The 17,386-nt window shown below is 38.2% G+C and overlaps 1 protein-coding gene across 1 annotated transcript in view; it reads right to left on the bottom strand.

Moving 5' to 3' along the window:
- The window catches only part of B3GLCT (beta 3-glucosyltransferase), a 1,048,073-nt gene that overhangs the window by 187,616 nt on the left and 843,071 nt on the right, over nucleotides 1–17,386 (bottom strand). The window contains exon 12 of the mRNA XM_053708467.1: nucleotides 4,112–4,211. Within this exon, the coding sequence (XP_053564442.1) occupies nucleotides 4,112–4,211 (100 nt within the window). The remainder of the gene's footprint in view (nucleotides 1–4,111; nucleotides 4,212–17,386) is intronic.

The following is a 17,386-nucleotide window of genomic DNA, read 5'->3' on the forward strand; positions in this document are numbered from 1 at the left end:
CTATTCCTAATTTGTGCTTCAACTTGGGCAGCAGTAGATCTCCATGGCTCAAAGCAAAAAAAAAGGAGGGCAGAGGTGTGGGATAAACTAGTAACCACCGGCTGTCAAAAGGAGGATGGGGATTAGAGACCTGCACAAAGAGACTGGAAAGAAGGAGATAACCTACCGCTATTCAAATACAGTGCTATGCAGCAGAGCAGTGCCAAAAAAAAATGGAACGAAAATCCCAAACTACAATATTGGGGAATAGTTAAGAAGCAAGACATCAGTGTTTCAACCGCGCATGCGTAAATCAGCGTGTGCAAGCATGACAACTTATTTACGAGTCGATCATGATTGGAAAAAGCCTAACATAACCAACTGCATACATTAGGTGGGCGGACTGGCGGACATTTTTGGCTGTTTATAAACTAAGACTTTTTTACATTTTAAGCTACTATATTCAAGCTACTGTATATTCCAGCTACTGTAGGAGGCTTATTTTATGTGTTTACATAGTAAGTAAAACTTATGGTTGGGTGTAGACTGTCCCTTTATGCCAACTAAAAAGGTAACACATTTAACATAAGCAATCATATCCTTGAATTCTGTTTGTAGTCAGAAATGTGTCTAAGACGTTTTTAAATGTATCTAAGGTATTGGCATTTGCTATATAACATACAAAGAAATGCTGCAACAAGACACCAGTCAGCAGTAGTGTAATAGGCGTCTAGAATCACATGTAGGAGCGGGGTGCAGGCAAACATTGAGTCAGAACAAGGCTCTCAAACTATCGCCAAAAATAAACAGCTATTGGGGCATATTTATCAAGCTCCATATGGAGCTCGATGCCCCCTGCAGGCTCGCCAGAAACAGCAGTTATGAAACCGCGGTCACAAAGACCGCTGCAGGTGGACAGACATCGCCGGAAATCAACCCGATCGAGTACTATCGGGTTGATTGACCCCCCCCTGCTGGCGGCCCATTGGCCGCGAGTCTGCAGGGAGCTGCTGGTGCAATGCTGAATACGGCGAGCGTATTGCTCACCGTATTCAGCGAGGTCTGGCGGACCTGATCCGCACTGTCGGATCAGGTCTGCCAGACCTTGATAAATAGGGGTCATTGCCTCACTCAGTGTAAAATAAAAAAAAATCCTTTATTCAATGTTGCATTAAAAACACATGGAGGGCGGCAGCCATATCTTACGCATAGTTAATACAATTGACTGCCAAGCCTCTTTTTGAATACTGAAAAAACAATCACAAGATTTTAAAAAAAAAAAAAAAAAAACACAAAAAACGCACAATTGAATAACATAAGGCTATTAAAATGAATCACGTTTCATATCCCCAAAGGGACCAAAAAACAGACCCATCACATTTAAAAGAACAGCTGCAAAAGAAGTTAATAACATATGCATAATAAAATGAGAAAGCATTCATAAACACGTGCATATTATGCTTAAAAGATTAACAGTATATACAAATGACTTCACAAAAGCTATAAAATAACCATGTATAGAAATGGAAAGAAATGTAGGTATGTATCAACAAAGTAGCTGATATCCCACTCTTTATTTATGCCATAAGGACTCCGAGTTTGGATTTTAAATATCCAGTACAATTCTTTCTTCTGAAGTAATTTGTATCTATCACCACCTCATGATGGCAATATTGCTCTAATTACATTAACGTCACGTTGTGAATATTTGTCAAATGAAAATTATTATAAATTATAATATTATTATATAATTTTGGCTGCTGTCCTCCATTTTTTTAATGCTACTTTGAATAAAGGATTTTTTTTTTATTTTAGACTGAGTGCTGCAATAATTGTTTATTATTGGCATTTACTAGCGCCTTAAGCAATGAGTTCCACTATTTGATTGCTTCATTGAAAAAAGGTTACATTGCTGGAAATCTTCTTTCCTCCAGCCTTAAATCATTGAATTTTGCTTTCTTAAAATTAAAAGTCTTGGTTGAACACTTGTAACATTGCTTATGGAAAGGGATTTCAAATGTGACCATGTTATCATGTCACTTCTTTGATATTATTTCTGTATTGTTTGATAGCACTTAATCCGATTTAGGTTTATTCCTAGTTGACTATAATAATTATATGTAGTTATTTTTGAGAACATTTAAAAATATATCTCCCACAGCTGTATTACTAGTTTCATTGGCCCAGTTCATTTTGGGGTAGTTAAAATCTCCCATATATTTACCACTGTTATAATTAGCAGAGTTGTTTGTTTGTGGCATGTTCCTAGTAATATTTTATTTAGAATTTCCCCTCCACTCTTTATTTCAACCCACAGTGTGTCTACATTATCACCTGTATCATCATACATATCTTCCCTTATTGTAGGTTTAAGGTCAGATTTAATATACATGAAAATTCCTCCTCCCCTTTTATTCCTCATGTCCCTCCTAAAAAAAGTATAACCCTCTACGTTAACTGCCCAGTCAAGTGAATAATCTCCAGCTCCCCAAACTAACCTGTAATGCTTCCTGCATTTGCTGTCATACATTTAATGTGCTTTCTGTTGCTATTTTCTAGTGTACCCTTCTGTCACCCATTCCTTGAGATATTCTAGATGTGTCATATTCACATACTGATTTGTCTTTTGTATTATGTTTGTACTGACCTCCGCCCCTTCCATACATTAAAAAATTCTCCAAACTATCCTACCATCCTCTGACCCAACACAACTGCACTCATGTCATTTAGGTGCAATCCATCCTTACTGTATAAATTGTACCCAAGCAAAAAGTCAGCCCAAAAAGTTAAACCCCTCATTTTTACACCATGTTTTAAACTAGGAATTTACTCTCCTTAGCTTCTTCTGCCTTACTGGGTTAGCACATGGTACTAGTAATATCTAAAAAAAAAAATACTACCTTGGAGGTCCATGCCTTATACTTGTTACCTAACTCCCTGAAGTCATTTTTTAGAATGATCCATCTTCCTTTGACTCTGGCATTAGTGCCAATATTCATCATGACTGCAGGGTTAAACCCAGATCCCTCTAACAATGTGTAAATACGCTCCACAACATGCCTAATACAAGCACCTGGAAGACTGCAAACTGTTATTTTTAAGGGATCTGGATGACAAATTACAGTATCAACATTCCTAATAAGTCTTCTACAAGCAACATCTGTCTCGAGCCCAGACTTGTATGCTCCTCTTTTTAATGACTGAAGCACTGTTCACTATAGGAGGCCGAACAGCCGGAACCGATATCCCCAACATTTTCACTCAGTCTGGCAAATCTATTGGGGTGTACTCAGCTCAGAACTGGCCTGTCTCTTCTGCTTACCCCTACTGTCCCTTCTAACTGTGACCCAGCTACTTTCCTGAGTGTCCCAGTCGGAGTCCCCTCCATTCCCACTGCTAGAACCATGAAAAATCAGCTCAGTCATATCAATTTCCCTTTCAAGTGTCTGTGTTGCAATTAGTTCCTCCAGAACTCTAATATGAGCTTCCAAAGAAACAATATGATCACGCTTGCCACAGAGATATAATCCCTGAAGTAGCTGCTCCAGTGACGCAAACATATGGCAAGCTGTACACTGAATTAGATTCTCACAAATTCTTACTTAACAGGAACTCACCGCTGATCCAATCGGCAGCACTAGTTGCACATCTGAGTTGTGCAGTAGTGTAGGGTCAATAGTCATTAAGTAATATGCTCTAATGAATTTTCTTTTTTTCATTGTTTAAACTATTATGGACCTTTAACAACTTTGAATTAAAAGGAATTGTGTTTTGACATTTATCTATAAATCATTTTATTTTACCTGCAATTGTTGTAATAATAAACATTAAATACACTGTTGCTAAGTCCAAGCCTTTTAAACCTCAAGTCAGAGACAAAGAAGCCTCTGAATGTTTATAATTTAGTTAGAAATATGATTTTTACAAGAGAATTATAAAAAATAGTAAAATATTAAAGAAGTTCAAGTGGTAGGTGTTTAGAGTAAATATTACTTTTCTACAAATATACACAAACCAGTTAATTTAACATACTTTAAACATTTCTATCATTTCTACAAAACACTGTATGGCAGAATAAATTATATATATACATGATTTATACATGCAATAATAAAAACATATTTGAACATACCTAATCAGTGTGTCATCGTCAACAATGACAAGCCATTGTATTTGTGAATTGCTGATATTTAAAAATCTTTGCAATATGGCAAAGGTTTTTCCACAGTGGCCTAAAAATCAATAAGGAGAAATTATTATTTGATACAAAATAACTGTACACTGAACCAAATAATAGATATTATTTTATATGTTAAGAAAAGAAAAGATAAAGAAGCCTGTGTTAATAGGAATTCATGTAAATGTATATCAAGGAAGGAACCGCTGACAGTATACTTTGGACTATATTACAAGTGGTGCGCTATTTAGAGCTTGCATGTTAACTTCGCTACAAGTAAGCTTTTTGAACGCTATTTAGAGCCTGCATGTTAACTTCGCTACAAGCTTTTTGTGTGCGTCAGGTAGTACGTGTATTACAAGTTGAAAGTAAAATGATTTCTTACTAATGCTTACCTGACGTGAGCAACAGTTAGCTCGCCACTCGTAATCTAGCCCTTTGTCTTGTGCAGGTTTGTGAATAGCAAACTATAGCTGTAGCAGTTACCTCTATCAGCCGGTGATTAATAATTACCTGTGTGTCCAACCAAGATGAATTTCCTGCTAGTTTCAATTTAAATTAAATTAAACCCCTTTTTCATGCAGGAAATACTAACATGCACAATTGCTCTTCCTCTATTATTATTTTTTTTTTAAAGCAATGCCGCTTTAACACCAACCTCTATACTATACAGATAAATAACAATATAACATAGCTGCAAGCAGCAATAGAGGTGGCCAAGCGCATTGCCTTTGCAATGGCATACAAGCTGCTAAGTCACAATATAAAGCTATACAGCAAGTTTTTACAGTTCTAACATAAGCAGATGGAAAGAAAACACATTTTCGAAATGTTTGCGTATTTCAAGATGGCTGCTACACCATATGACCAATACTTTTAGCACAAACAGATGTAACTCTAGGTCACAATATATGGTTATACAGCAAATTTCACAGCTTTAACATTAGCGGTTGCAAAGAAAACACATTTTCAATATTTTCGCGTAAACCAATATGGCTGCCCAGATTGTGACCAATTTCTTCAACATGAACAAATGTGAGTCTAAGTCACAATATAAGGTTATACAGCAAGTTTTAAAGTTCTAACATAAGCCGTTGCAGAGAAAATAGATTTTTGAAATTTTAGCGTAAAACAAAATGGTTGCCAGATCATAAGATACTCAGCCTCCATATTATGCACAGTAGTTCTCACCATAGATGTCAATAAACATGGCAAAAATAAAGCATTTTTGTAAAATGTTTTATTGTTAATTAAAAAATATAGTTAAGCATTTTTTAACAATTATAAGTTTTATTAAAATAGTTTTAAAAAATGTTGCTTTTAATAAAACTTTTAATATAGCTGTACCTTGCTCTTGGATTATTCACATCACACTCCTTGGGAATCGTATTGTGGGGATATTCTGTTAGCGTCTCTCTACCTAACTATCCAACCGACTGTAGCACACTTTGACACCGAAAGCCGTGATTCTACCAGGAGACGAGCCCCTCTCGCAGCTCATTTGCCGCTGGGGAGTCAGCCAAACGGCTCTGAAGTTTCGGCTTATCTATTATTGCACTAGATGTGCATGTATATTTGTGAGTATCTGATCATTATTATATGATACCGCTTTGCATACCTAGAAGTTGCTGCACCAAGGGCTCGATGACAGTATAGAAGTAACTCTAAAGCTTTCTTTTGTTCAGCTAGCTATTGCCTTTAGTTCCATTGGCTTTCAGCACTTAGTATTGTGCTTGGGGAAGTATTGTTTCAAGAAATCTGTGTATGTTTTTTTATGTATATTGCAGCAATAGATAAATAAGTGTGTGCATGTATATGTCAGTGACTGTGTGTGTGTGTGTGAACATTTATTTGGGAAATGCCATAAAATAAATTCACATTACTCTCAAAAAGACCTAAAACCTTACGTGGGGGGCAGAATTTTGAATTGCCTAGGGCAGCACAAAACCTAAATAAGCCACTGGGTTAGACTGAATTGGTGTCTTTTTTTGTTTGAAAGTAGCAAGTACATTGACAATCTGACTGAATTTGGAGGATGTGCAGGAGGGTAATACATTTCCAATATAGAGAAGAAGTGTTTAGGTTTGGAAGTGAAAGTGAGAAGTAAATTTTTATTAGTTATAAAATGGTAAGCATTCACAGAGATGTGTTTTCTTACTGCTTGTGCATGTGCAATCGGCTTATTCTTTTTAATAAATGGTTAGTTATTAGCTATTTTTGGGAACCCATTCCTATCTAACCTTCTGTGGAGCTGGAGACAAAAATTAAATAGGGTGCTTTAAGGAAGATTTTTTGTCTATATCTAATTATCTGGTTATTTTGGAGTGGCTGGCCATAATCTATGCACAATATCTTTTGTTTTTTTAACACACTTCTGTGGGGGTGGGACAAAGAAGCAACAGGTTTATTGTGGGCTATGTGAAGGGACATAAAAGAACAAAAATAAAATGTTCTAACATCTTAGGGAATTGTATTATTGCACTATTGCTTGTATGTAACTATAGGGTCGATCACAATCCTTTAGGGAAAAAACGTATCATATGGTTTACCGACAAAAGTTCCAATAGATTTCAATGGTGGTTTTCTGTAGAAAAAAAAAATATTAGATACGTTTTTCTAAAGGATAAAAGATCAACTCTTTTGTGTTTAACCTCAGCAAAGGGGTAAACATATCCAGCTCCAGAGCACCTACCTGAACACATCTAATGAGCCAATGACAAGGGGGATATGATACCAACCAGCAGCTAGCTCCCAGTAGTGCATTGCTTCTTTAGAGCCTATCTATGTTTGCATTTCAACAAAGGATACCAAAGGAACAAAGTCAAGTTGACAATATAAGTAAATGGGAAATTCACTTAAAATTGCATGCTCTATCTGAATTGTGACTATTCGTATGCCTACAATAAAAAATGTGGATGCCATGCCAAAAGGCCACTATGCTAACAAACAATGGCACCCATTAAAAGTGCCTAGTCTACATATAAACTGATAAATGTACCTCCTAATACACACTCACAAATATCCTTGGCAACAATAACAAAACATTTGCTGGTATCCTAAAGAGTCAGGCAGGACAGGCAATTAACTAGAATGAATAAAACTGTGTTAAAAAACACAAAATAAAACATATAATCAAAAATGTGAAACACTATAATACTGTGCATTTTAAATCAAAAGGATAATGTCTTTATTCTATAGAAAAGTTCTATTTGTTTTCAGAGAGATTGGCAATTGTAACGTTACTCACGTATTTCTGAGCCATAACTGATCTCGCGTGTTGAGTCAATCACTCCATTCCATGGAGGTAACCAGGAAGAGAACAGATGTACGGTGAAAAATACAATTTTATTAAAATATAAAAAGGCACAACATGAGTCAAACACAAGGGTAGTTAAGGACCAGTTCACTAATATGCCAGATCTAAAACTGGTAAAATACTAGCTCTCAACCAGTGTTTTCGGCCAATTGTGGAACCAGCAAGTCAGGGTAACGGTAAGTCCCACCTCTTGTGACATCATGTTTCGTGTGCAAAATATCAACCTCCAACATACGTTTCATTGATCATACAGCTTTTTTTAGTGATTGCGTAAACATGCTTACACTCTGAGAGCTCAGTAATAGCTCAGAAATATGAAAAATGAACAGAACTACACTATGTTAATCTTTTTTTCCTGAGGTCAATACGCGTTGATACAACGTTTCCAAGTGGAGAAAATTAAGAAAGATGTTGTTTTTATTTAAAGTGCACAGTATTAAATTGTTTCACATTTTTGTTTATCAATTAACTAGTAAAAAAATATTAACACATATAATGTTTTCATGCAACTTTCTTTATCAAAGAAAACATATTTTGGTGTAATAAAGACATAAATCTTGATAACATCTTCTTTATAAACCCTGGCTAACAAACCTTGCAGATGTTTTCCAGATGCAAATAATCCTATGATTTAGTATCTCCAAAATTGCATTTTTTGATCACATATTTTATTTATTTTCTTCATAGAGAATAGGCTCACTACACTACTTTACTGACACCTAAAAAAAGACATTCTATTTCTGAGATGTAGATGTTGTTTGTCAAAATCTCTGGTGGCTGAAGGAATTTGTTTACAATGTTATGATAGTCTGAGGCATCATTTTTGTTCCACAGATGTTTTTACTTTAGCTTTTAAATTCATTGCTTCATTTCGAGCACAGCAGCTCTCCTCGCAATATGGCTTCTGCTCTGTTTCAATCCATTACCTCACTGCAAGTTCAATCTTTTCCCCATAAAAAAACGTGACAGCCTGGCAGACGCTTTTTTTCCATTTTGATTTTAGAAATAGGCTTGGAAATTGGTCTAATAGTTGCTGACAACCAGAATAAAGAACATGTCACTTAATATTTTTTGATATTTATTTCTTCATCATGATCGTGACAGCGCTTGACGTATATGTTCTATTTCTTTTCACCCTGCGAAGAATAATCAAACGTCTGTCCAGTAATGTTTATGTGCACAGACACATTTTGACATTTATACATGGTAAGTTATTCAACTCACTTGCAATGTATATTTTCTTATTTGTACCTTTCACAAAGGATCAACTGGTTTCAATTTTTTGTTGTTTCACATTTTATTACATTGCTGATTTGCTTCCTTGTTCCTGGGTGGTTTTCTAAGCAGCCATAGTTTAAGGGCCATTATACTTAGAAATGTTCTTTAATGTACTTCCTGCTAATGCTTATTGGCTGAGAATAAAAGTTCTTACAACTCGGGCCTAGTTTCCATTGAGGTGGTAAAGTCTGGAAACTGGTGGTAAAAATATTTATCTCCATTAAAGTCTATGGATAATTTTTATGTTAACATCAGTTTCCAAACTTTACCACCTCAATGGAAACTAGGAGGGCCAGATATATCAAGCTCTGTATGGAGTTGTATGCCCCTGTTTCCAAACAAATACGATTGGGTATTCAATCTCAAGTGTGCGGCGATGATCGCATGAAGAGGATCCTCCACGCTGGATGGCTCCGCGGCAATTTTCCTGTGAAAAAGAACAGAAAGAGTAGAAATTTTATCTTTCAAAGAACTAGCAGAAATACCTTTTTTCAAGCCATCTTGAAGAAACTCAAGAATTCTAGGAATCCTAAAAGAATGGCAAGAATAATTATGAAGAGAACACCAAGAGTATTAACAACAGACTCAGAAAACACTCTCTGATGAAGAACTATCCGTTCAATCTCCAAGCCATCAAGTTAAGAGGTTTTAGATCTGGATGGAAAATGGGAACATGGAACAGAAAATCTTTTCTTAAAGGAAGAGGTCAGGGCTGATAACTGGACATCTGAACCAGATCTGCAAACCAAACTCTTTGAGGCCATGTCAGGGTTTCACCCTGATTTTGCTAGTTATTTGCAGCTTTTTATCTTGGCTGCCATTTCAGACTCCCTTGTGTTTTCTCCTTGCCTGTAGCAGTGTGTGTAACTCTGCTCACTACACCCAGGCTCCTTCTTATAGCCAAACTGGAGAACATCATCAGAGAGAGACAGGCTGCATTCCCAGAATGATAGTGTCATAACTTCCTATTTAACTGCCTCAGTGCAGTTTGCTTTTGCCCTTCACTGTGAGTCCCTGTGTTCATGACTCCATGGATGCCCTGGCTATTCTGATATCTCTTCTGGTTCCTGATCCTTGGCTGTTCATGACTTCGCTGATCTTCATGTTCCTAACTCCAGCTCGTCTGACTACCCACTCTGGCTTTGACTCCTGGCTTGCCATTTAGCATTTGGACTTGTTTTAATTTTTGTTAGTTTTTAATATGTGTGATTAATTTAGTATTTCATGTCTCTGTCTGGTTCCTGGTACCATGACAGGCCATTTCAGAGAAATTGGAATGACTGATGCATTCTCTTATTATTATACTTTGTTTATGAAGCGCCAACATATTCCGCAGCACTGTCCATGGTTACAATTTATTTAAATAAAACAATGATATAAAACTTGTAAGAGACAGGACACAATTTTACAAACACATACAGGAGGAATTGAGGGCCCTATTCCCGTGGGAACGTACAACCTAGAAGGGAGGAGATCTCTTGCCTGATCTTGGCTATAACTGTGGATAACAGAACCAGAGGAGGAAACACATAAGCTAGCCAAAATGACCAAAGCATTTCCAGAGCATCTGTCTCCAGAGTCCTTGGATCCTGGACCTGGAGAAATACTGAAGAAGTTTGTTGTTTAACCTGGAAGCCATGAGATCTCTCTGGCGGGCCCCAAAGATTCACAATCAGACTGAATACATCTGGATGGATATTCTGACGACTGAGAATTGTCCACTCCTGGAACAAGAACAGCAGATATATGACAATAATGGATCTCTGCCCAATTCAGAATTTTCTGAACTTTCTTTATCGCCAAGGAACTCCTGGATCCCCCCTGGTGATTGATATAAGCCACAGCTGTAACATTGTCTGACTAAAACTGAAAGAATTGCTTGGAGTTCCAAAATATTTATGGGCAACCTGGCCTGCCATAAAAAGGATAAAGATAAGCTTAATACTTAAAGGGACAGTCAACACCCAGGAAAACTGTATCCAATACCTTAGGATCCACACAAAAAAAATGTGCCTGCACCGCATCCCATCTTTAATACCACTAACGTTATGTGTCTAATCTTCGAAAGAACATACAGTTTTCAGCGGTAGATATGGCCACCAAACTCCCCCCACTGTTACGTAGGAGGCTTCTTCTTAAAGTCATCCGCCAACCAGAATCAAATCCTCGGCTAGATTCATTACACACGTTCACTGAGACACTTTCTATTTCTAATAGCGAGCGGACTAAAATTATAATGTGCATGCGCATTAGCAATAGAACAGCGTCCCTGTGAACGAGAATTGAATTAAAAAAAGAAGGGGACAGAGGAGGAGGTGCAGGAGTATGGCGGCCATATCTACCGCTGAAAATTGTATGGGCTTTCGATGATTAGACATATAACGTTAGTGGTATTGAAGATGGGATGTGCAGGCACATCTTTTTTTGTGGATTTAAGGTATGGGATAAAGATTTCCTGGGTGTTGACTGTCCCTTTAATACTCCAAAATGTCCCTCATGGCAAAAGCAGTACTGAAGAGGGGAACTCCAGGGTCATAACCAGGAAACCATAAAATAAAATAAACAATCTTGCACATCTTCACCTACCTCCAGTGGAGACAAAGACAAGACTGATTACTATAGAGGTGGGAGGGTTTAAATAGAGCTCTGAGGTTTGGTAATCTGCCTCCTCCTAGTCGCAGAAAAGGTAGTTCCCAGGAGTAATAGCAGGGCCGGACTGGGAAATCAGACCGGCCCTGGAAATTTGTATGGCCCGGCCCAGCCCCGCCCCCTCCGGCTTAGCCCCCCTCCGGCTCATGGCCCAATCCGGCCCTGATAATTTGCCCCATACACACAACTGTCTCTGCAACCTATCCTTACATTATTCTAAAAGCTGCCTGTTGTTGCCCTTCCTTCACCTTGCATTAGATTCACTTAGTTTTATATATATATATATATATATATATATATATATATATATATATATATATCATGTTTTTTTTTTAATGAAATAAATGGCTGGTCAATGGTCATACAGCATCAAGCCATCAAATGTAGTATCTAATCTAACCTATTACTAAAGAATGCCATATGCCAAAACAACAGTTAATATTAATAATAAACTATTTTAAAACAGGCAGTGAGGCAGCCCTTGTGAACAGGGTAATTATTGATTATTACATTGTTTGCTTATGTTATGCACAAGTTGGCGAGCTGGTGGTACAGTACTACTGTTGCTGTTGTTCGCACATTCAATAATAAATAATACAAACTTACATCAAATCTCACGATTCAGACAATTCACTTGAACTTCTGCGACTGCCTGCCTCTGCGTTGCTTTTGCTGACAACTTGCCGCTGTAAGTCAGAGTGTGTGTGTCCCACTCCTGGCTGTGACCCGTTGTCGTCTTCATCCCTCCCACACGTGACTCCACGTGGCCTGCTGCCTGCAACTTACTCCTCAATGGCTCAGCTCGCTGACGCAGCCGCTCAGTGACGTAAGCCGGCCCGGCCCACCAGGCCCCCATCATTCCTCCCTGGCCCGACCGCCTCACCTCATCAAGTGACACTGATGTGTCAGAGCTGAGACTGTGACTGTGAGTGACAAACAGACACAGACTCAGTCACTATCTGAGTGATTGGTATTTGTCAATGGCTGGTATTTAGTTGTGGTAGGAACTTAACTTGTGGAGCCAGAGGGGGTTATTATTACAGTGACACTGTTAGACAGTGAGAGTAAGTTAGTGATGTAAAGTTAAACTATAACTATTAGATTACCGGCGGCCGCAATTAATATCGCAAATTCGCAATAAGCAATATTAATATTAGCATAACAAATTGCATCAAATACAGCAGCCAGCCTGAGGCTGACTGCCCAGCCCAATCCAGCCCTGAGTAATAGATTGTGGAAAAAAGTAATTATAGAAATGTTAGATAGACTGAAATAATTTTGGACAGAACTGTAGTGGGTGATGCAGCACTTGTGCCTATCGCCATTTGGCTAAATACTAAAACTAATAAGCTAAAGTTTGTGCACTTGGTTTGATATTTATACATGATTTTTTTAAATTGAAATTTTACCCAGTCTTGTCTGGGGTTAAATGCCTTAAAGGGACATTAAACACTAAATACATGCTAGATAGAATGATGCATTCAAAGAAAAGATTAGTCCATGACTAACATGTAGATGTATTTTTTTAAAGTTTCATTAGTTGTTTAAAAAGTGACAAAATAAGTGTAAAGTTTTAGTGTCTATAAAACACTGAGAGCTGCCATGTTGTAACTTGTGTTACCTTCTCTGCAGTGGCCAATTAGGGTCAGTTATAAATAGGTCACTATAGTGTGCAGCCAATGGTTGTGCTGGATTTAGCAGTGTTCTGCACTTCCATTTCTAACAGGAACTGAAAAGCTCACAATTTCAGAATGGAATTACAGGCAAAGAGGACAAAATAAATAATGAATGTATATTGCAGAGTTGTTTTATATATACAATTTATCATTTTATATTACCATCTCAAAGTGTTTAATGTCCCTTTAATCACTAGATGTAAACCCTGCAGTCTGTGATGGCCTGGTGAGGTGAGCATCCAGAGATGTGAGTTTTGCCAGTGGTGTGGGATGTGTATCCACTCTGGTTTGAAAGTGACGTTCACCTCCGGGTTTTGTACGTGTCCAGGAAAAAACATACAAGTGGCTGTTTCACCTTGTTGCACCTCAGTGTGTTTGGTTAGCCCCTTAGCAACCAGGACGTACTGTGTACGTCGCTGGTCGTTTAGGGTTTTTCAGGACATAAAACCGCGGGTGTCGTTGCGAGAGGCACCATCAAAAAAGCAATCCTGATTCAAAGTCCTGCGACATACAGGGGTTAATATCTAGCATGTATGGCTGTAAGATAGAAAACCAAGAAGAGACCTTTAAATAATACTTTGGCTAAATGCTGAAACTAACTCTTTATTTTATGCTCTAAACCTAGCTGTGTACACGTAAGCAAGTGATGCCCAAGTCACTGAATTTTTATAAAATATATATACAGTAAATATATATATATATATATATATATATATATATATACACACACATATATATATATATATATATATACACACATACTGTATATAACATATTCTGAAAGCAACTGTTACATAATAAAAATAAAGTTATCTAAATGTTCCAAATGAGGAGCAATATATTGACCACTCAATGCAGTAGATTTGTGTAATTAACAAGTGCATAATAAAAAGACAAAGCAATAACACCTACATTTTTTTCTGGGAAATGTATTTTCTCTCCCATTTTCCTGGCCCCTGTATCATGTGACAAACATCAGCCAATCACAGACTAGTATACGTATACGCTGTGAGCTTGTGCACATGTTCAGTAGTAGCTTGCTTCCCAGTGTACATATAAAGAGACTGCAAACTTTGATGATGGAAGTAAATTTAAAAGTGTCTCCACACTGCATGCTCTTTCTGAATCATAAAAGTTTATTTTGACTTGACTGTCCCTGTAAACTTTCAGGTAGCTTAAACAATTTCAAACACCTTTCCAATTTATTTCTATTATCTAATTTGTTTTGTTCTACTGGTAACCTTTGTTGAAAAGCATACCTAGGCAAGCTCAGGAGCAACAATGTACTTCAGGGACCTAGCTGCTAATTGGTGGCTGCCTGTTGTCACTGGCTCACCAGATGTGTTCAGCTAGGTCCCAATAGCGCATTGCTGCTCCTTTAACAATGATGCCAAGAGAATTTATTGAACATGACAATAGAAGTACATATGAAAGTTGTTTAAAATTATACGCTCAATCTGAAATAGAAAAAAATTGTATGTGTAAATAACGGACGCCTAGATTACAAGTTTTTCGCTATAGAGGGTGCACAATGAACGCAACAAAACTTGCGTTATTTCACCCTCCATAGCGCTGGCATTACAAATTTCTAAAAAGCTGCCTTGTGCGTGCGATATGGTGGCTATAAGCTCCATACCGCACAAAATGCAAGGAGTGAAATTACGCACTCGTGCACGCTTTCCCCATAGACATCAATGGGGAGAGCGTGTTAGAAAAAGAACTAACACCTGAAGCGCGGAATAGCGATCGCCGTAACGCAACCCCATTGATGTCTATGGGAAAAAAAGTTACTTTTAAACCTAACACCCTGACACCGAAATAAAGTTATAAGAGGCATGTTATAAGACCCGAAGGGATGTCACCTACCCCAGCTCCGCAGCAAAATATAAGTAATCTGGGATGATCTGTTTTGATCAGGAGTGCTTTCTATTTTCAGGATAATTTTACAGTATTATTGTATAACTAACTTTTTTTCCAGGAACTCGCTTTCAAAACTGTTGACAACATGCCTCATACATCTAGAAGACAAGTGAAGACCTCTACTATCACTAAAAAGACGGTGTATGATCATTTCATTCAATCTGGAAAAGAATCTATAAAAATAGAGCTAAGTGACCCCAAATCATTGGATCAAGAATCCCAATCGAGCATGTGCTCAGGGACCCCATCACACCACTATATCACAAAGTCCACTCTACAGAAAATGCTTGCCAACCAGACGTGCTCTATCACACAGGAAATTCAGCGTTCCTCGGCAGAATTGAAAAAAGTTATATCGGATATAGGCGAGAGTGTAGACGCACTTGAGCGTAAACAAGATGATTTGGGGGTTGATCAGACCAGCTTGCTATCCTACACTGAAAACCTGGCGGAACAACTAACTCAACTAGAGTTTAAAATGGCTGATACTGAGGACAGATCCCGCAGAAACAACATAGGTCTCAGAGGTATCCCTGAGAGTATTGGGACTCCTGATCTGCAAGCCTTCTTAAGAGAACTCTATGTTGAATTGATAGGCACCCCAGAAGGACTGGTGGATACTATGGAAAGAGCCCATAGGGCTTTGAGATCTAGGTCTGTTCCCATGGAAAAACTATGCAATGTAATAGTCTGCTTCCACAGCTATGTTTACAAGGACAGGTTGATGCAGGCTACCTTCAAGAAACCGCCCATATAAAAAAAAAATTCAGAGACATTCTGCTCTTACCGGATTTATCAGCGCACACTTTACAATACTGCAAAACCATCAACCAGTCACTTCGGCCTTCAGGAAAGCCAATATTAAATACCGTTGGGGGCACCCCACGAACTTGGTGGTCGCAAAAGATAACCAAACTCATGTAATTACTTCTCTTCCTCAGGGTCTGGCTCTCCTCACTTCTTGGGGTCTTCACTCAGGACTCTCTCCTTCATCACAGGCTGTCAACCCGAAACTGAGAGCTTTGGCTCCTGAATGGTCCGTTAAAGAGCAAAGAGCAAAAAGACCTAAAACAAACCCTCCTCAGAGTTTAACTTGAATGCTGTTACTCCTGATTCTTCTTTTTTCCTAGGGTCTATGCAGATCTGAATAACTGTGGCATTGTGGGAAATGTATATAAAATGTTAATGTTAGTTTACAGGTTTATATGCACTTTATGTCATTTACTACATACGAGTTTGAATTATGCAATGCTGGTCTCATGTTATACTTCTTACATTGTTCCCTTTATATGATAAATGTAGCTATGTCTGCTGAGCAGGGTTAAATGGGTTGACCTCTGCTCTTCTTTGTTGCTCTCTCCCCCCCAACCTGAAGCCCATGCTAGGGTTCCATTGAGGTGGACTATTTCCGCCAACTCCTCTCCCTTTTTCCTACCCCACCCTCCCTCTTACCCAAACTCTCCTTCTGACCAACACACTTCATTACAGGCACTCATGTCCTCTCTAAAGATTTTGACCCATAATGTCAGGGGGTTAAACTCCCCACATAAGCGCAGCTTATTAGCCAGATCACTTAAACATCATAATCCTGATATAGTATTTTTGCAAGAGATACATTGGACACCTGACAACCCACACCATATAATTTCTAAGGACTATACTGTACTAGAGTACACTCCCTTTTCAGAAAAGGCCAGAGGCACTGCAATTCTGATTCATAAAAGAATAGCCTACAAGCAATTCCAGGTCCTAAAGGACCCCCAAGCCAGATACCTAATTTTAATATGCAAACTAGACCATGTCAGTTACACTCTAGTGTCCATTTATCTCCCTAATTCTCACCAACCTAAATACCTTAAAATAATCCTCCTCACAGTTGACAGGGTGAAAATAGGCAGAGTCATCCTGGCGGGAGATTTTAATATGATTTGGGATCCAATGTTTGACAGAAAATCTACTGGGCACATAAGAAAACCTCCCAATATTGAACAACTCTCGACCAAGTTCCGGCAAGTTATTACCCAATTTAATTATTATGACATATGGAGATCACTACATCCCAGGGACAGAGACTACACCCACTTTTCTCACCCACATAAGACGTATACTAGACTGGACCATGTTTTCTGCTCAGCAGAAACTCTGGATCTGGATCTGGTTAAGAGTTCCAACCTATGTCCATGGTCAGAGCATGACTTTGTTATGGCAACTCTCTGTTCGACAGAGAACAACAGTATAAGGTACTCCTGGCGCCTCCCCCATCAGGTCTTGATGGATGTTCCTTTTAAAGAAGAACTTAGGAAAGATATCTTCTATACCCAAACAAATGATAACAAACAGGTTCGGGATGACACTCTCTGGGGTGCAGCTAAAGCCACCTTTAGAGGTCTT

Source organism: Bombina bombina, chromosome 3, assembly GCF_027579735.1.
Source record: "Bombina bombina isolate aBomBom1 chromosome 3, aBomBom1.pri, whole genome shotgun sequence".
NCBI classification, from domain to species: Eukaryota; Metazoa; Chordata; class Amphibia; order Anura; family Bombinatoridae; genus Bombina; species Bombina bombina.